The 22,758-nt window shown below is 29.4% G+C and overlaps 1 protein-coding gene across 2 annotated transcripts in view; it reads right to left on the bottom strand.

The window, feature by feature from the left end:
- Window positions 1-6,724: 6,724 nt before the first annotated feature.
- Window positions 6,725-22,758, bottom strand: part of LOC126908074 (tRNA dimethylallyltransferase) — a 52,839-nt gene continuing 36,805 nt past the window's right edge. For both annotated transcript variants that reach the window (XM_050689919.1, XM_050689920.1), the window contains exons 5-9: window positions 8,819-8,934; window positions 8,003-8,162; window positions 7,908-7,961; window positions 7,644-7,848; window positions 6,725-7,149 (exon numbers count right to left, since the gene is read on the bottom strand). In XM_050689919.1, the coding sequence (XP_050545876.1) occupies window positions 7,028-7,149; window positions 7,644-7,848; window positions 7,908-7,961; window positions 8,003-8,162; window positions 8,819-8,934 (657 nt within the window). In that variant the 3' untranslated portion in view covers window positions 6,725-7,027. The remainder of the gene's footprint in view (window positions 7,150-7,643; window positions 7,849-7,907; window positions 7,962-8,002; window positions 8,163-8,818; window positions 8,935-22,758) is intronic.

Here is a 22,758-nt window from a genome sequence, read left to right as displayed (position 1 = left end):
AATAAATATATTTATATATTCCTACCGCCGCTGACGCCGTTTATAACTTAGGTATAACGTTCCCCCCGCCCACAAAACAAGGCTATACCTCGTGCATGATACGTGTACGTACTTAAGTCGCTTTACATGCATATATATATATATATATTTTAATTGCTATTAAAAATATTTATTAACACGCTTTATTCGTCATTTTTCGTCACTACCTCCACGTTCCGGGAGTGGGTAATTTGCGCGCCTGCTGCTTTCCTTGATGTGGTAGCCGTTTCTCAGACTCCCTCCCCGGGATCGAACCCTGATTTCCCGTTACCCGTTACAACCATGATATTGATAGTAACTACTATCATAACATGAAACTAAAAAGTGAAAAATAAGTATAGTTAAAAAAAACTAAGAAAACACGCTTTTAAAGCACATCGAACTAAAAAGTTAAAAATAATTTTTAAAATAACCTTAAAACAATAATGAACGAAAAGTACTAGTATTATTGTGATAAAAGCGTGGGTGCTTTGTGCAATATTTTTCGTATATTGAGCGTCCGACGCTTTTATTACAATAATACTAGTATTTTTCGTTCATTAATGTTTTAAGCTTATTTTAAAAATTATTTTTAACTTTTTAGTTTGATGTGCTTTAAAAGCATGTTTTTTTTACTTTTTTTAAACTATATTTATTGTAATAATAGGACAATAAATATGTTACGAAAAACAATGTATTTAACTCTATAAACTAAATTTTAAACTCTATCTCTTTTTAAATAATTTATTTTACAACCTGTAAAATTATATATATTTTAATAACAGAATAGCTTTAAATCTTGTTCGTTTTTTAAGTTAATAACTACTTGTGTTTCCTTTTTTTATAAATAACCCTCTAATTCGTTGTCTAAATGTAAATTATAATAATTATATATTACATTACTTTAATTTTTAAGTATTCCTTTCAGTGAGTATCATAATAACTAACCGATTCTTGTATTTCTAATATATCACGAATTTCCCTGTTTGTTAAAACAAATTAACAAAATTAAGTGTCATTAAATTTCCCTTTTCGTATCTATCGTAATTAACCTTCTTTCAATTGCCTCATTTATCGACGAATTTTAAACAAAACTCTCCTTTAATATGTCTTATGCGAACTCCAAATAGTAACCCATCCTTTAAATTTAATATTAATTATAGACCTTATTGTAAATATTCAAATTGAGTAATTATTAACAAAATATGTAGTATTTTTCAATAACTGTTTTTTATAAATACTAGATTTTCGTCTTTTAGCTTCGATGCGAAGCGGAGAAGGTATTAATTTTACTATGATGTGTTTTTTTTTTTTTTTTTTTATGTCTGTTGCCACTTTTTCTCAGCTCTCACTGGACCGATTTCTTTCAAAAATACGTCAAAAGATCACAAATCGTATCTAGTTGAAGACATTACCCTTAAAAATTGAAAAAATTTCCCTCGTTTCCTATAAATGGGGGAAATATCCAAAAAAATTACAAATTTAAAAATCGCTAATTTTCGAAATTTTTTCACGTTTTTTACTTAAAACATCCATAACTTTTTGAAAAATCAACAAATCTACATAATTGTTTTTTATACTAAAATCTTAGATATTTACCTTTCACTTGATATCATTTTTTTGAAAATCTATCACTTAACCTGCTCATTAGGGGGGATTTAAAATAGCAACTTTTTTACAAAAATTAACTTTTTAAACTTAATTTTTGAAAATGTTCCGGAAATACTGCGTCCTTCAAACATATATCAAATTAAAGCTTATTTTATGTACTATAGAATGNAAACATATATCAAATTAAAGCTTATTTTATGTACTACAAAATGAAAAAAAAAAATTTGTCCCGACACTTTTTTTTCTACATTTAAACGGCTGCCGTAGTTAAAAAAACACTATTTTTGTGTTAAAATTTTCGATTTTAAATTTTCAACTTAAAAATGCTATAACTTTTTGAAAAATGTATATATCAGCACAAATTTTTTTTATAAATACATTAAAAGTACATCTTTCATTTGACATACTTTTTATTAAAATTGGACAATTTCCCCTTATATAGGGGGCGTTTAAAACTTGAAATATAAAATATATAAAACATATATTAAATCAAAGGTTATGTTATATATAAATGAAAAAAAAAAATTTGTCCCGACATCTTATCTTCTATGTGCAAGTGGCTGTCGAAAATTAAAAAAAAATGTAATGTTTGCGATAAAAATTATCTTTTATCGGGATGTTTTTTGTACTTAAAACTGCCATAACTTTTTCAAAAATAATATTGTTTTGTATTGAAACCTTAAATATTTCCCTTCCATTTGATATAATTTTTTTTGAAAATCTAACACTTACTCTGCTCACTGGGGGGATTTAAAATAACTTTTTTAACTTAATTTTTGAAAATGTTCCGGAAATACTGCGTGTTTTAAACATATATCAAATTAAAGCTTATTTTATGTACTATAAAATGAAAAAAAAAAATTTGTCCCGACGACCTATCTTCTATGCGAAAATGGCTACCATATTCAAAGATATGCTATTTTAACAAATTTTTTTTTTAATTAAACACTATCTACAGATTTCAATCGAAGCGTTTTTTATGATAGTGATTTTAATCACTGTCAGATATCATCTATGCCACAACCCCACTGTGCCGCCACCTCACTGTGCTGGGTTTTTTACTTAAATACTATTTAATTTCTTATGTTTGATTAATTATTGAGTTTTCACTGACATTATATAGTTTTACGCTTAAATTTTAAAGCTATTGAATCAAAAAATTGTGTTCTTATTTTAATAAAATTTCGTATTACTTACACATTTCTAAGTGTTATATTTCAATGCTATTTATATTTAATATATTTAAAAACAATTCAACTTATTCCACAAACTGATTATTAAACATTATCGCTTTTAATATTAATTTATTATACATACTTGAATAATTATATAGATTATAAACACAGAATAGGTTTAAAAATTTGTTTGTTTTTTAAGTTAATAACTATTTGTATCTCCCTATTTTTAAAAAACGGTAGGTCAAAGAAAAAAACTGTGAAAATATGATTTAAAGTTAGAATTGTTAATATCCTTTTTATATAAAAAATAGTTACAAAATTTACAGAAGAAATTATTTAAATTATTTAAAATAAAATAATTTTAAATATCATACTAAATTAAAAAAAAATATTATAAATGTAGGCGCAATAGGTAATTTTACAATTTATTGATTAAAATTGATTTGTTTTTAATATCAATATAGTTTATATTTTTTGGAGACTTTCATGGCTTAAAATATACTCAAATATAGTAATACACAGAATAATAATTTACCAATAATACTTACTTTAATGGTGCACAAGCAAACCATGTTTTAATACTAGAAATAATAGATTCTTGAGTATGTATTAATTTGATTAGGGATTTTTTTACATACTATATCTAAAATAAACAAGAATAATTTTTAAAGTTATTGCATAATTTTTTAAAGCATTTATACGGACTATACAGTTAACATTTTTTAATATAAAACAAAAATAAACAGTTAAGAGTTTAAGGATTGAAATACCTAATTATAAACATACAAGAGTATGTTGTAGCTTAAATTTTCGTAAAAACAGAAGTGTGTCGTAATATACTTGTCACTGTCATAACATGGTATTTGTATACAGTATATTCTTAAAAAGACATGATCCTTTTCTAACAAAAAATTTAAATAAACATTTAAGAGAAATAGTCAACAATTTCATACTGTTTAGTTATATTGTAATATACACGATTCAATCATAAATCAATTAATAGTCACATTTAAAATCTTTCATTCTGAAAAGAAATCTATATATTATTTTTGTCATATTTTTATTCTAATTATAATAATTAAATACATTGTATCAACCCTAATATTGACCATGCCATCCACACTTAGGAACAATGATTGTCCTTTCGGGCCAACCTCTGTCTAATGGTGGACTTTTCAGATTGCCGTGTTCAGCCCTGGGTTCTGTTTTGCCAAAATGTCCAATATCTTCTTGGACTCTTTTGGCAGCCCTTGTATATGAGTGACCGTTTGTACGGGTTGTAGACTTCCAATTGGATTTCTGCACCGTCCCAAGATTTTATCAGGTTGATGTTTCTCAGGTCTAAGTTTTAGACCCTCGATTTTGTCAGCTACTGCTCCCAGTTGATCTTGTAATTCCTGGTCTGCATTTGTTGACGTTGCTGTTTCTTTGCTAGTAGACGGTTCACCAAGTGTCCCGTTGTTCACATTGAGACCTTTAAATTCGGCGACTCTCCTGCGAAGAGTCACCAGTTCACACTCTTGTTCCGACAGGTTGTCCGTAGGATCCCTGATCGTCCAAAGTTCGTTATTTTGTGGTGTTTGTATGTTTTTATCCATATAGTTCCCACGAGCAGTCGAGAAATAAAGGTCCATCATAGCAAAGCTCGATACTGTGATAAGGCTGTATACTCTATGGTGCGCCAGGTGCCATAGAGAATCCCAATGGTCACTTTACCATTCGGCTAACTCCCTGTGACAAGTTAGCAACCCTTTCACTTAGTATGGCTGGGTTAGGAGAAAAAAAAACTATAAATTACTAAGTATTCATTGATATACTCTACTTATAAATCAAATAACTACCAATTCATAAAATAGGAATTGATAATGCTTTGGAATCTACCAATTTATTAAAGTTTAACATTATCTACGTATTTGCATCGAATTGTTTCTTATGATAATGATATTATTTAGTCAGATATCATTTATACTCTTCCTGACTGTACTACGATCGCACTGTGCTACCGTTTTTGTCTTTTATAAAATGTTTTTTATCAAAACATAAAAAATATACAAGTCTTAGAAATGCTTCACTATATTTCTATGAGAAAACGACTGCAATAAAATATTCACAACTTTCTATTTATAATTCACTAATTTATTATGTTATCTATTGTTGTAATTCTAAATCAAGATAAATTTAATAATTTTGAAGAACAAATTTTTCCAAAGACTTTTATAATACAAGTCACGCATAACATAATGGTTTTATGACTATTTTTTAGATTTAGCATTAATTATAAGTAAACCAATAATAGCAGTCTTATAATAAAAATTGATAAATCAGGAATTTTTACTATTTAATTAAAATAGTTAAATATTTTTACTGTCTAACAAGATTTTGGCTATATGCATAAATAACCATTATCATAACTCTTTAAAACTTCAAAAATTAAATTAATATAAAAGTATTGGTGTCACATTAACTAAATTATAAATTTTAGATCAGATACATATTCTACATAGAATTTTTTTAATGTTAAACATTTAATAATGATGAAACATTTATTTAAAACGTCTTAAAAGCTTTTATAAATATATATAGTATATTATAACTCAAACTGTTCACATGCTAATTTTTAAATATTACTTTATACTTTAAGGATGTCTTTTTTATTTTTACGCATACACTTTTGAATTTTAACAAGACCATCAGATATAAATTGTATAACTAAAACATATAGACATTATAATAGTATTTACAGCCTTCTTTTATGTTTATTCACTGACTCTGCAACACTATTGTATTTTAACACTTTTAATTTCAACGGAACAATTTTTTAAAAGATATTACGAAGCTGCAGATATATGGTAATTTGACATCATCCATAACGAAAGATTATCAATTTTTAAAATGATTGAGTGATTTATATTTTAGGGAAACAAAAATTTAGTTTTCTTTCATTAAAAGTTTTTAAAACTAATTTAATATTGTATACTTCAACCAAATTATAATTATAATATAGTAATTAAAACATTATTTGTATTATGATCACCAAAATATATGTTCCAAAAATTAAATATATTATTCTAAAGTAAATTATTTTATTTAAAACTTATAATAATAAGTAATATATTTCTAATGATAAAGTAATTATCAAGTTTTTTTAGTGATTCCAATAATAGTTAGCAATATTATGATATTAAGTTTAAATATATTTTAAAGTATTCTTACAGACATTAGGTTTCCAATTTAAAATGTATTATTATAATACTTTTAATTCACAATGTGAAAAATTCATAATCATTTCAAAAATTACTTATTTTAAGAATAAAATCACTAAGTTATTAACTAAAAAATCGGCAATTCGATTATTTTCTTTAGTACTAAATATAATTTATACCAAAGTAAATCTAAATTAGTTCTACTACATCATTATTTTTGTTACTATAATTTCAATTGTTCATATAAAAATTCTGATTTTCAACATTAAATTTATAAGTGTAGCATTAAAATATAAACTATTAAAAGATATAAAAATTGTATGTTTAATACTTTTAATTATTTAATAACACTAAATATTAATTTCTCTGTTTTATGTAAAATAAAAAATCTACTTTGTAATTATAAAATGTGTTTTATAAACAAATGTTTTAATACAATTAAAAAAATTTTTTTTTGATAGTTACTTGTGAAACGAAATGTAAAAATTTATCGATTCATACAAATAAATAATATTATTTCAAAAAAAAATGGAAAGTTTTTAAATACATAAAATAACATATTTAATATATAAAAATAATTTTCATTAAATATATATTTTTTAAATTTCAAAAATTTTTATTAACTATTTAAGGAGTTCTAATTTTAATACCCTAATTTATAGAAAAATTAAATTTGAAAACAAAATAGCTTTAGTCGACAAAAACAAAACAACACATATTCAACAATAAAATATTTATATACAATAACAATAGTATCATCAGTCTTGTTCTTTATAAAATAACATTTTCATTTACCTAAAACTAATATTAGATAATTTTATCAAAATAAAAATAAACATACAAATTCATAATAGCCTAATAGTTGATTAAAGAAATTAATAAAATATAAAGGAATATAAACATATATATTAACAACAAGAATGAAAAATTATTTCTTAAACAATTACTTAACAATGAATTATCAAAATTGATAATATTCTCTAATAACTATAACATGTAATACAATTTTAAAACATATTAATGATCAAAAATTTTAGTTTCATCATTATTAGACTGTGAATCTAAAAGTTTTCGTTTCCTTTTTAAAGATATTTTTTGGTGTTTTTTTGATGTCATATGAATGTTATACTGTATATCATCTGTAAAAATAATGAAATTTAACTAAAAAAAATATCTATTATCAATATAAACAATAAATTTTATTAAACTTGACTATTTATCAATAAAAATGATATTTCTTTTTGAATTTTTGATAATTTAAAATTAATTAGTAAGAATGGTAACTAGCATATTTACACAAATTTATTATTTCATGTATTTATTCTCAAAAACCGATTACAAAAGCTATTAAAAGATAGAATTTTAATTAATTATTCAAGAATTAATAATTTTAGCTAATTTTTTTCTGAAAAATAATTTAACTATACAAAAAATTATGAAAAATTAAACAATTAAATAACTTAGCACAAAAATGTACTACTTATTATATCACAATAATAATAATCTATTAGAATCAATTGTACAATTAATATATTCCTTTTGAAATTTATTTATGGTTTTTGGCATATATCATTGTCTCTTTTTATACAAATATAGTATTGGGTTTTTTTTTAAATATTTACAATAAACTCACTAGAAAATAATCGAGCACAGTCATTACAATAAAATGTACCATATACAGGTTCAATAGTAGGTTGGTTACTAATAATCATTGGTTGAATTGTATCATCTAATTTAGGCTTTCGGCCTAAAATCACATTGGCCAGGTAAACAGCTTGTTCACTGAGCTGATCCCAATTTTTGGTGTCAGTGCAATCTAATTTATAGACAGATGCAGCCTAAAACATAAAATATTTTATAGATTTACACATGTTAAATATTATTTTTTTTAGTTTACCTGTTTATCATTGGATTTCAGGAAACGATTATTAATCCACTTAATTTGTCTTCTNATTTCAGGAAACGATTATTAATCCACTTAATTTGTCTTCTTGCATATTTCTTAGTTACACACTTCATTGCTATCACAGATTCTTTTAAAATTCTTTTACTCTCCTCTGTATGACGTTTATCTTCTGGGATTTCTGTATATTTCTCAAATTGTTTTGGTCCTATACATTGTAATACACCTTTAGTATAATCCAGCTGGACGCTAAAAAAAAATTTAATTAAAAATATTTTTTTAAAAAAATTAATTAGTTGAATTGTTAAAGAATAAAAATATTACTAAATACTAATTATCATATAAAAATTAAAAGAAAAATCAATTTGAAATTTTTAATAAAATAAGACCAAATCATAGTTATACTGGAGTATTAATTTCTAACTTTCCAGGCATTATTCATTTTTATTTAACAAGTAAGATAAGATAATTGTCTAATAATAATTTATCTAAAAAGTCTTTGAACTGACGAGAAAGCATACGACTTTCGGTTATATAAATAACCACAAAAACCTTTTTTAAAAATTGATAATCCGTAATTGATCCTGCTTATGATTTACATTACATTAATATGGATTCTCGTGTACTCGTTATTAATCATAATGTCAACAAAATACTCGGACCGTATTTCCGAGGAAGTCCTCATCCGGGAAAATATGACTAGAATTCAATTTCTTTAAGGGTTAAAATCCGTTTATAATGTCACAGTAAACCTTATAGTGAAACAGTAAAATAATTTATTAAAACGAACTTGACTGATTAAATATTTATTTTAAGCCTAAATATAACTGCCCATTTGATATTTATAAAATTAATAAAACGGCTGTGTAAAGAAAAATTTGAAATAATTTAGTGAATATCCTTACTCGTCATTTATACCCATTTTATCGACTAGATCTATTTTAAATTGACAAAGTTCACTAATTAATCCTCTTTCAACCATTTGGTCCGTGCGGTCCTCCAATCTTTTGTCCAAAACTTCCTGTAAAAAGAAATATAACAAAAAACCGAATTAGTGAACGTTTTTAAATGAGTAGATTAAGAACGATTATAGTGTGTACATGTTTTTTCTGTTTTTACACACATTATCGACGGTATTGAACGCACGAGTCATTTAACCAGTTATTATCCACATTTTGTTCTCAATACACACAAGCAAATACCTGACGTTTGCATTATTCATTTGGAGCACATACTTTCACAGTTAATCCACCATTTGCCAACCATATAAATATGAATTGTTCACGAGTGCACACATATATCGTTTATATATAATAGATTATAAAAAAAATTTAATTTATAAACTGTAGATATGTTAACAACCTAATGAATCACGTGATTTCTCTCCATCTCTCTTAAATACAACACTGTCAGTCAAGAGCAAACTGATTTATTAGCGCAACAAATTATAATCTAAAATTTTTAGGGTAAAAGAACAAGGCGGTAACAACCATAGGCTTTCTATAGAAGAATTAGCCTCAATTGAAAACATGTATTTAAACATTTTTTTTTGATTCTATTTTTCTCCTGAAGAAACGCGTTATTCTTTATGCAATATTTTTTTAATAGGCGATATTTTCTCAGAATAAATAGCACTTTAATTGAAAACAGAATTCAATAATCGACACGCGACTTCACAATCTCATTCCAAAGTTTTTTTTATTATATAAAAATTTGTCACAATCCGCGTTCTTTGAAGTTTTAAGCGCCGCATTGCACACCAATCTTTATGAATATTTCAAGATGGACATCGACGAGAATAATATGTTTTTAGGAAATCCGAAAACATTTGTTATCCACTGGAGTGTTTTATTTTGGTGATATTACGTTAAAGGTCATCGAGTTACTGGAAAAAAAATGTGCGATAAGTGAAGCAGCTTCATTGAATAGTATACTCCCTTGGGGCTAATAAATCGAACGTTAAACGACCGTGTGTACAAACTAATCGAATTCTCACGGGAAGAATCAACATTGTTATGATACAATAAAGTTATTCTTTTTGTGACAAAACAATGCGAAACGCAACAAAGATTTTATTTTTCTTCATTATTAGCTTTCATTGAACATCGTGAACGATTTTGCGGGCGTATTACAATTGCATTCATACGCCGCCGCCGCCTTTGAAACTTGTGCGGATATCATACAACGTCAATATGATATCACCACAGTCGCCGCGGTCGTGTTGTCAGCAAGTCACTTCAAATCTAACACAAATAGCTATGAAGTCACGAAGTACAAAACGTGAAGGAACGCGACAGACCCCTTCCAGAAGGTCGCGAGACGAGGTGCGCTGATCGTGATCGGCCAGCGTCTCCGGTCGGTGCCCGCAACCGCCTAACGCCAGCCTATGGCGTCCACATCGGCGTCATATGCGTTGCCCCTTCCTCCTTGAAATTTTCTAGACACGTCAAAGCAAAGTAACCTTCAAAAAATAATATTAAACTTAAAGTATTCAATCGAAGAAATTGATCGCCATAGGCTGGGCAACTATTTGGAACGATTGTTAGTCTACATAAAAAAAGATAATATCATTTTGTTGATTTAAAATTTATTAAGGTTTTTGAATTTTTGAAATTTGTAGCTCTATGCAAAGTTTTCGGTGCGAAAAATTCAGCTGAGAAAACACTCGTTCGCTCGTAAAATTATATTAAACGTTCAATTATAATCCACACGGTTAATTTTTAAGTATTACATTAGTGACTACCAGCATTATATAAAATTTTAATAAAAGTAGAAACGAAACGCGCAAAATGCTATTACTTTATAGCTGGAAACCTGAAATTTCAATTTTTATAGTAGACACACGATTTTAAAAAATAACGAAGCAAGAAGAAATAGTTGTAACGAAGTTACTACACTCGTTTTGATGATTTCGATTAATGGCACACCGACAGTAGTTTTTCTTTGAAATGTATCATCGAATTTTTAACGATATTCAATTACAGAACTTGAACGATCAACAAAGTAGCTCATTATATTAAACTATATGGTTTAACAAACTCGTAAAAGGAGATTGTAGACGTTGACTGAGTTCTCTTTAAACTATATATGCCGTTAAACCGATGATTAAAAAACCTATTCGGTTCCAGTGATCGGCACTGGAAGCATGCCGCCGGTCGCTCAGCTGATTGAGGTCATGCCATTAAACCGGTACAGTTTGAGACAACCGAAATTGCCAATGCAATTTCGGTCCGTCGTCTGCGCGTGCGATGATTACAGAACCGGATTTCTCGTTCGTTATGCGCAATACAAAACAGCTGACCGGCCGTATTTTTCGTCCAGAAACAATGTACATCTGCGACAGTCGTAAATCCTATTAAAGAGTCGGCCACATAAACTACTACTGACGTTGGCAGGGAATAAAACTAAATTATACGGGCCCAAGTTTGGCGACCCGTTATCCGAACGGTCTGTCATGTCGACTCGTTACACGACGGTGAAAGTCCACACAATCCCCCCGCCGCTCGACACGAGTGGATGAGTCACCGCAACCAACAATACGCCGCATGAGGTGGCCAACGCCCACGACTTACCGGGAAATCCCATCGACTTAACTGCTGTCGCGTAACCCTGAACCTGGTGCAGGATATTAACCGTGAAAAATTATACATGGTGTGCGATTTACAAAGTCATTTCACGGCCTGTCGTCGTCATAAATCTCACCCCCAATTATTACACGATATTACCTATATAACACTGTACATCATCTCCGCACGCTGTTCGCACCGACAATAGCCCTGTCACGCATTTTCAGACAGGCTGATATTGAAAAATTGTTTAGCCGTCGCCCAATCGATTTCCCAGAAGCAACACTATTTGATTATTTCCGTGTCATAAAGCTCGTGTAGACTGCCAGCATTAAAAAGGATTTCGAATAAATTGTTGGAAATGAAAATGTTCTCTCTTTAATTAAATTATTGCACACTGACAATCAAAAATATTCTCCAAGTTGAAAATATTTTACGTCGCCATCTATTTTTCTACATATCGTTAATAATTATACAAAAACTGCGTTTTATGTTGCAAAATGAAATTCATAGGCGTGTCTGGACTTTAATGGAGGAGCAGTAAAATTTTTATGATCGCGTGACTTTTTTTTAACATTTTTAAGGACTACATTTTTTGATAACAAAAATCTACTCCACTTATAATCATAAAACTACGCTATCAATATCAAACAAATTTTAGATAGTAAAAATTGTCTACATTTCTTTTTTTTTTATTATAATATCATTAACAAAAGGATGGCTACGAGAAAACTTAAATAATTTTAGCCCAGTGTCCAGTACCCCCCAATGGAATTTAATAGAGTTACGAATTTTCAAAGTAGGTAAGTACGGTTATACAAGAGAGAGGGCCCCCGCTCACTCTCATAGACATGCCTATGTTAGAAAATCAAATTAAACGAGTTTCCAAATATAATTGAATAATATTTTCAGTGAAAACACCACTGAATATAAAAGAATCACCTATTAGATAATATACAAAAACTAGCTGAATGCTAACAAGAGAAAACAAATTAAAAAAAACTCCTTACGCAGGTTTAATACTTGCTGTACATTTGTTATTACACAATTTAACGATTGAATTATTATTATTATTAAAACCTTCAAATAACGTAAATTAATTGTTGTTTGTTAATAACCAGCTCAACAATGAATATATATATATCCATACACGGATCCTCCGGTTGGGAAATAAAATATATATATATACTTTTTAAATAGCTAATCGTTTTACATTAATCACGCTGCGATAACTCGTTGGTATTTTATGAATGAATTTTACGATTGATACAAAGTAATGAATATACTGGTGGATACAACTATTTCACAGATATTAAGTACGGAAAAAAGAAATGACATTATTTCACATAAAAATTCAAACAATTAACGACGTAAATATATTATCATTTAAATCATTTTTGAGATATAACAGTCATAGTATAAAATACACAGTTAAATTTAAACAACATAATCATTTTGTAATATTGAACTACTTCAACTAGTTTAAGAATAAAATTCAACTGGAAATATTGAAATATAGTATTTTAATTATCATTATTTGTTATTGTCACTAAATATTAGATATCGAAAAGAAATATACGGCTTTAGCACTATTATCAATATAGTAAAGCGTCTGCCAGACAATAAACCGAGTTGCCATCGTAAAGGTATGTCTGGTAAAAGTAAAACGAATTACATTGTAATTTTAAATACATGACCTAGACGACATTTTGCGCAAAATACGACGTAAAAGAAAAATAAAGCTGCGCTCGAATCAATTAAGACTTCAAAGGACACACATTATGAAAAAGAAAACCACAAATGCAAAAATCTACCACAAGGAAAAATGTATTTATTCGTTTCAACAACATTGTTAACTGGATTCCTCCTCAATATTACGTTTGATAGCACAATGTACATTATTATTTTTAACGTTCGATTTTTTTACTCGCAACAGCCAAACAATTGTATACAAACAAATAAGAACAAAGAGCGCAGACCGGAGAAAATGTTGAATGAATGTTTTTCTGGCTTCAGTAGTATTATAAACGAAATAAACAACGAACGTAAATATTTGAATATACTGGTGGAGACGTTTTATTTCACTTCGGGGAATATCGTATTTAAAACGTTTAATGCCAAAACAATATAAATTATAGACCAACAGCTACAAACACAGTTGTAATTATAAGTGTAATTATACTACACTAGAGATCTAAAGTCAGCCGAAAGCTTATTTTAGTCATAATAGGCTGTGACGGACTATAATGGCTGGCGTTTGAGGTCTACAAAGACAAAAAACGAGCGACGGCGTCAGGTCGAAAACGGCGTGGGACGGCAAAAGACGGCGCTGTTGGCTATTTCTGCGCGGGAGGAGAGAGAACAAATGAATGAATCTGCCGGGTCATTAACGACATCAACGGTATGAGCAGCAGTAGTACGGTTGATCCAAGGCGTATGGTGGGAGAAGAGGCTAAAAAAAAAATAGAGAAAGTACAGAGTGTACGGCAACAGCTTGTGCGCTTGACTGTAGCTGAAGATTGGACGAATGACGAATGGAACACCCTGTATATACGCCCGGGCTTTGTACACCGACATACGACAAGCTTAGCGGCGACGGTTTCCGGTTACGTGGGGGCCCCAGAGACGACTGTCGTATCGATCGTGCTGTTATATTTTCTTTCCTGGAGAACTGCATAAACCGGAAATCGCCCCCGCGGATCACCTGCCATCTATACGGTCAGTTACTCAACCCGCTCGATGTTTCTTATGCGGTGCAATTACTACAATAAAAATACGATCGAAAAAAAAAAAACCTGCAACTGACACACCGGTTTTACGTACTGCCGACACTTTTTTGCGACAGAGTTTCGCGGCAATAGGATATTTTATATGTAGCACATTTTAATAACCAACGACAATGGTTAACGCGTTAGTACTACCAACAGATGCTCGACGATTTTTTACTAGAAATCGTTTCCAAATTATCGATTCGGTTAGACAAACGCGCACTTGGCTACTTCCGCTCGACGAAAAAAGAAGAAAAAGACGGCTTTATGCGTTCACTGTTAAGGTAGGCGTTGTCTAAAAGCTAAAACTGCAATGTTTACAACAAAAATGATACGAATTCAGACTTACAAAATATCATATGATGTCATGATTCGCAAGTTAAAATAAAATATTTGCCCGGGAGTCGAGACGCTATTAGCCGAAATAAGTTTTGTCGAAATACCAACACAAAGATTAATATAAATTTTTTTGCTCGAGGTAATAAGATTCAGATAACATGTACGATTACGTCATGCCAAGTATGAAAAGATACGGCGTGCGGCGATTTAAACGAAAAAAAAAACATTCTAATCAATATTAACAGATGTTGTCGGTGGCAAATATGTAGGCACAACAAGAGTAAACGTTCACAAATTTTAATAACTATGGGTAGGTCCAAGATGGCGAGATGAGAGGATCCGACAATAAAATTCTTGTGATAGCTTTCGGGTATTAAATATAAAACGTTTCAAGCGTTTCCGGTTTACTATCCGTAGGGCTAAGAAAAATTTTTCTTTAAAAAAAAAAAAAAAAAACATCAAGGTCGTAAGAAGCGTTTAACATATTTTACGCAACAGTAATTTTCAATTGGGAATTCATAAAACGTCCATCGTTGATTGAGTATGTATTTATATATGTTAATTCGCTGGCGTGCTAAGTCTAGATAAGCAAGAAAGAACACTGTTAACAAAAAAATAATGAAAGAAAAGCTTATGTAGCAGGCAATCGTATAGATCATCACTTTTAAAATTCCTAGTTAATCCAAACCAAAAAAATCTGGTAAAGATAATAAAGGGAATATTTCCAAACAAAGCAATAATGAGAAAAAATAAACATCATGCTCTCGTGATAATTATAAGAAACGACAGAATGATTTTGTAATAAGACTACATACTTTTAAATGGGACCCCGTAGGATGAACAACTGGCAATACATCGAAACGTTATTAAGTACATCATCATTGGCTTTTAATTAAAATACTTATTTCCATTGACATATTGACTGAAAACTAATTTTAAATATACGTATTTTTATTGCATCACTAAATTATAAATTGCAAATTACAACGAAAAGAGCGTAGTAGTCCATAGGTTAAAAGCAATAACATAACTTTTATGGTGTGTAAATAACACGAGGTCGATTGGTCCGGACTATGCTGCTAAAAATTAGTCGACGATCGAGTTTGGACAATAAATTGAACGAGATAATTGAATGCGGTTGTAAAGCCGCCGACGGAACGTAGGAAACGTTTATTAGACTTACTTTGTTCATTATCTTACAACGACGGCGTAGTGGAATGCCATTTTGACATTTTGGCGCTGTCCACCGGTAACATGGCGGTTGCCGGTCTCTTAATTTAGTACCAAGTGAACAAACTCAAGGGATCGTTAACAGGAAACGGGCCTTTAAAAAACACACGGCGGTATGTGAAGACCCATTGTTCGAAGGATACTACCCACGTTGTCCGTGTAATTTTCAATGCCGACTCGAGGGAATCTCACGCGAAAAAACTTTAAAAGTTTTCGTACGGGCTTAGAAAATAAATAAACAGTTCAATGACTCAGTCATAACCGAGAATCGCGAAATCGTTTAATTCGAGACTAATTAAATACCATAGAAGCGATTCGGCTAAACAAACACGATCTTGAAAAAGTTTACTATGCAAAAAGCGTTTCCTGGGCCACCGCACTTGTTTAGCGATCGCTCCTCTGGTGTTCTCGCGTGCTTTTTTAAACACAGTACTGTTTTACAGGACAGTTCTTATCTGACAGAAGTGGGCCACACACACACATTTATCCAACGAACAATTTAGACTGCATAACACTTAATTACACAGTTGCATCAATTCAAATAAAAGTTTTACGACTACAGGAAAAGAGCAGTCGTACTTGTATTAATCACGCACTTAAGGGTAAAAGATGTCATCGTATGCGAGTCACTTGGAATTGTTTTTAGACGGACGCAAGCTGTTGACGATAATATATAGATACAATGTTTTTGAAATCGCATACTTAAACGTGATTTTCATGTAACGCATTCCAGCTTTCCTAGATGCAACCGCTCGTTTCCTGTGAACGAGGACCCCAAGTTTTATTTTTACATATAACTACCGCTATAATACACTTCCAAGAGCCTAATGTGCCACCGCTGCATGTCACATTAGGCGGGTCTTATGCCAAAATGTTATTAATCCTCTGAAATTATACACTATTCGTGCACAGGACAGCAGCTGTAATATTCGTCTTGTGATGTGGTGGCAAACAAAATGTCTGGTGTAATTTGAACGAACAGTTCAATTGATCGACGCCAACTAAACGAATAGCCTCCTCCGGTTTCCTAAATTCTATTTACACGCAGGCAAAGACATAGTGATTAAAACGACAAGTAATAATATATTATGCTAATTTGAAACACGCAAATACAATTTGAACGTCCGTAATTCGTTAAAAAAAAAAAACAATTTTTTATTAAAATTAAATAACGTTAAGATGTCAGTACTAACTAAACCAACGATCAAGGTTAGTCCAAAAATGTTTTTTGAATCTTTCTGCATAAGACAATACGACTAAACATTAGTAATACTTAATTTCAACACTTCTATACGATTTTATTTCTATAGCACAGAAGTCTCGAAAGAAAACATTTTAAAGATGCCGCTTAGTTATTTTTGTAAGCCAAACTGAATTAAATCAAATATTTATCCCACAAATAGGCATAATTTTTTATTAATAACATCAAATATATTTTGCCAAAACTCACGATAATTGTGAGTTTTGGCTAATTATTGACATACAATGAGCATTCGACGTAAACGTGGTTAAGAGTAGAGGTATCTCAGGGATAGTAGTGTCAACGTCGTCTGAACAGTGTATTTTGCCGGGTAATTAGTGTACCTAGAATAATAAATACTATCCTACAGGTTACACGTATATAGACAGGGGTCTATGGAAAATGCTCAATTACTGTCATAGACATTCGTGCGCCGGTGGACTATTAATAATTACACCAGTAGCTGTTTCTGTAAAACTACTTGAATTTCTAAGAGTTCAAAGACCGGAATCTTGAGCTTGACAACAGCTAATATTCTACCAAGCTGATATTTAGAGTCGTACAACACCACTACAGATGTTATCGAAAGCCCCAGCAAGGTAGAATGCAAGAAATGATTGATGAAACGGTTTAATGTTTTAATTTTAAGCACTTTTTTAATTAAAATCCTAATGTACATATTTCAACGAATTTTGTTAGTTTTTATCAGTCGCGACATAGCGAATTTACACTAGACACTAGACCCCTCCACTGCGTACACAAATAAAACAATTTTTTATAATACCAAGTACACGGTGGATAATAATACGAATAACTAATTAGAGGTACTAAAACGATTAAATCTTTTGATATACAGCCTGCACGATTGGAACTACATAATGAGTATAGCTAAATTTAACATTAATGATTGGTCTATCTGTGGGCGCCTTAAACGAGGAAAACCTTTAGACATTAAAATAATACGTTGTATTCGTACAGTATTTTTAGACGGTTTTGAATTCGAACTGCTCACACGACTCGATACTCTTACAATTGCGTTTAGAATTCTCTTAAGTTATTTGGCAACGGGATCAGAGAATTCTTTTTTCATCTCGAAGGCTAAACACGATAAAATTTGTTTCGAAAACGTCGACTACATGGAACTTATGAATGTAAAACATACAGCGATGTCAACGAATACGTCGGCGGAGAAGAAGTGGATAGCGCAGCGGTTACGCCATATAATATACAAGATGTATTAGGTTTTTTACAAATATCAGCAGAAAACTGAATACAAGCATTTGTGATCCACGTCTTTAGAGTAATAATAAAGAATCGGATAAAAAAAACCATTGTACTATTTGACATATCACAAGTGTACGCGTATTGTAAACAACGCATAGATACGTTCGGAGATGAGTTAGTAGACGAGCGCCTAAAAAGTATTTATCCCGCGTATTAATTTCTGAAATCTCAAGGTGAAGAGTTGACAATATTTTCATGATTGTTATCAATTCTCATACGGTGCACGAAAATTACAAATTAAAAACGAACATACAGATATTGAGGCCCAATCTGATCGTACCACGAGAACATTTGTACGTACACGTCGTGAATGTATGTAGTCACCGCCGTCGCAGCCACCTGTGATGAGGTTCACGGCGAGAAAACCGGTTGACAGTATATGATATGCGCGGAACTGGTTTGAAAGTTGGAGGGAGGAAGGTAAATGTACCACACTAGATTTTTTTTTTTCAAATAACTTTGCTCGCATACGTAAATGGACTATTGATTTTATGGTATGGAATGTCGATTTGACTTGAACACATAGATACATGGTAAAGTTTAAGTCTGAAAAAAAAAAATCAAAAAATCAACAAAAAAAAAAATACACACGGGTTAATATAAGCGTATTTTTTAATTTAAACGTTTTCATCGAAAGAAAAACCACGTTCACCTCGAAAATTAAAACTTTTAGAATAATTCGAAAAAAAAAATATTACAAAAGACCACCAAACACAGTACCGAAACGACAGGCTTTAAAATGCATTAAGTGTGACCAGCCAACCGAAAACAAAAAAAATAAGTCAACACGTCCATCAAACATAATCAATGTGTTGCAATACAATTTAATCAATAATAAACATTATTTGTAGAGTAGCAATGGGATGTAAAAATTTGACTACAAACCTAATTGTCGTTTAAATCAATAAAAATATAACTGATGTGTGGGCTACATTTAAATACGAGTGATTAATGAAAATTTATTGTTGGTGGAACTAAAAATAAATTTAATCAGATTACATTTAATAATTATATCTTAAATAGTATAATTTATTGATGCATAAAACATTAGATACAATGCTACAAGAGACAAACCACATAATTTGTTTAAAAGAGCAAAAGTTTTACAAAAAGACATAAGATTTTGTTAACATCATTATTACACGAGTTCAAGAAATTTATTTGTCTTTTCTATAACAATAAACGAACTATCTTTTGTAAAATGAACATATTTGAAATTTAGTTATTCTAACTTTTATAGGCTTAAAGAGTACATGAAATTTACAACATTTTAAACATTAGTGTCTATTGATCAATTTCATGAGTTATGGAAATAGATTTCTAATTTCAATTGAATTTAAGTAAATTATCAGAAAAATAATAATAAGTAATTGCTCGTCTTCTCTCTATGTAAATTTCTAGGTCTTACTAGTTATTCTATCCACGCGAAAATAACTTCAGTCATTCAAATACAAATTATACAAAAACATTATAACCTTTGATATTAAAAAACAAACATTTATAACCCTAGCTAATTATTCATAATTGTAATTTTAACATGAAATTCGTGTTTCTACGACTTATGCAACAAAATGACAGTACCTAAAACTGGATTTTATTTATAGATCCATTAAGAAGAACTCATGTCGGTCTCCAGTGTACAGAATACGACCAATGTACACAATAAAGAAAGGCTTCAATATTAATTACTAACTCATACAAAAGCGATGAGTGTCAGGATGTTTTCTTTTACAGCTTTTCGTAATCAGATTCGCGAAAAAAGACTTTTGTTATTTAAGTACACCCATACAAAACTAAGAAATAAACTATTAATAAACTGGTGACTATAATTAGTTTACAATTAAATCTAAATTTAATCATTTCATATCTTATAACTCAGTAGACGTCTAAAAGTTCAATAAATTCTTTAAGATCAAAAGGTTATGAGAGATATTTTATCTGAATATCGATTTATTAAGGTACATTTTGTAATTTAGCAACTATTAACGTTTCCTTGGGTTTTTTGAAACTAAAACTTAACGTTAAATCATATCGGTAATTGAAACTGTAGTTAAATCATTTGGATTAAATATAAATTATTCACAGACACTGAAAAATTAATGAAGTTAAACTACTAATTTTATTTTTATAATTATTAAAAAAACACATTATTTCTACTACTCAAGCAAAGTGAATTTATTAATATTCAAACAATCTAACATATTAAGATAGTTAATATAAAAAATCTTGATTTTTTTTACATTTTCCCATTAATTGTTGAAAAATAGTATAAAATTAAAATTAAAATATAATGAAGATAAAAGCAACCTTTGGAACTACAAACAACAGATTTGTAGTGTATTAGAATTAAAAGTCAATGTGTAATTATAATCAACTATCAATTAGCGAATATTCCAAAAAGGCTTGTTAGAATTCACTGTCGATAACATTTAACCGTAACACATTATAAAGAAAAATAATCAATAATTTATAGATTATTCAGTTCCTTGACTAATGCGACCTTTATGTTTTAATCAAGTGAATAAAGTCAATGCAGATTTTTTTTTTTTATTTGGTACTAGTATAATTTCGTATACAAATCAGATAATTTAGTTTATCAAGATAATGCGTAGTCAGAATTATTATGCTTGTATTTATTGCGTACACGACTTTTTTACAGCAGCTTTGTGGGATTGTAAGATATATTTTACATTACTTCTTATGTCAGCAATGCGGTGCGTTACGCTGACAATTTTTTTCTACAGTAAATACAACAGATTTTATTGTGTTTCTGTCTTATTATAAAAAGATCAACATATCCACAGAAAAATACAGAAATTTGCCATCAGAAAAAGATACATTTCACACAAAAGAAAACCCAACCATGTGTATCCACTTTTTATCAATATATTAATTATAAATTTATAAAATTAATTTATTAGTATACCTTTTATTTTTGTATACTTCGATAATTTCAAATTTATACTTCAATCAGATAAAATCAATTAAGGGAAATTAAAATCATAATTTTATTTACAGTAAATTTGTTCCAATTCATCATGACCCGTGAAGTTGTTTTATATACTTAAGTAGAATCTCGTATCAGAACACGTGTTGAACCTGGTAGTCAAACATATCAATCAAAAATGGGAATTAAATTTTGTTAACAAGACCACAATTTAAAAATAAACGAGTTTTTTACGCTGTGTATCACGACAGATAAGCTGCCGAAAAAAGCTGTTAACGTTTTATGAAAAAATAAATAATAATAATTAAGGCTTATTTAATCGAGTGTCCACCGCGAGAGCACTAAATTAAAAATAAAATTATACTTTAAACAGTGTGATATCTCAATGAAGGAAAATTATAGGTATCAACTACTTGCATGACATGCAATACTTTGTTGACGAACAACCATACCATACTAATTTTAATTACAATGAGTTTAAATTAAAAAAAAAGGTCATAAATTAAACTGCTGACAGACATTTTAAAACACATTATAATTCACTGACATGCTCTTTTTTAATAAAACATTTTCCAATTGTAAAATTATAGTATTTTTAATAGTTGTCCAGAAAACAATTAATTAAGCATATTACACAACGATTCATATGGAAGCGTTTTTAAGGGTATAAAAGAAACAGATAGTTAACAACTAATACGGGTGAAGCTTTTATAATTGTAAAAATTCGGTATGGCAACAGTATTAATATAAAAATATGTAACGGGTACTGGGTTAATTTCAAAAAAATATACTTAGTGTCTCACCGTGATTTACTAATTTAACTATATAAACTAATGTTAAAATTATTAAATCAAAATGGGACACCCTGTATATTCGAATGACAACTGAAGTCTGAACGAGAACAACGTGCTATTTGATAATCCGTAATTTTATGAAAACCAATAGTGTCTTAATTAATTGATCGATCGTCGAATCTCTTATTAACACGACTATTATGAGTAATAAGATTCTTTTAAAATCTTTCTGATTTAAAATACACATAAAAAAAATAAAAACAGAAAAGTTGCTATACATCATGTTATACTCGTTCAAGTTTTAATTATAAATTTACAATTTCAAACATATAGTTTAAAAATTGACTTTTGAATAGTTATCTTTGATGGTAAATTTAAATTAGATTATTCGGTCTAAAAATAACAGGATTTTGAAGTAAAATTGTTACTGTAAAAAAATATTTTAGCAAAAAATCGATTTCATGTAGAAAATGTTTATAGTTAGTCTACAAGTTAACCAGTTTAAGTACTATACGTAAGTTTAAATGAAGCTCTTACTATTCACAATTAATAGGATATATCGTTAATGTAATTGATTTGTGTATTAATTGGTCAAATATTGTTTCATCGAATTTAAGAACGCTATTGATTGTGTTAAGTATACCCAGTTGTTAAAAAACATGTTTTTTTAAACCTGT

Source organism: Daktulosphaira vitifoliae, unplaced genomic scaffold (assembly GCF_025091365.1).
Source record: "Daktulosphaira vitifoliae isolate Bord-2020 unplaced genomic scaffold, ASM2509136v1 Scaffold_5, whole genome shotgun sequence".
NCBI lineage: Eukaryota > Metazoa > Arthropoda > Insecta > Hemiptera > Phylloxeridae > Daktulosphaira > Daktulosphaira vitifoliae.
The sequence above is the reverse complement of the archived record's forward strand: the minus strand, read 5'-3'. Positions and strand labels throughout refer to the sequence as shown.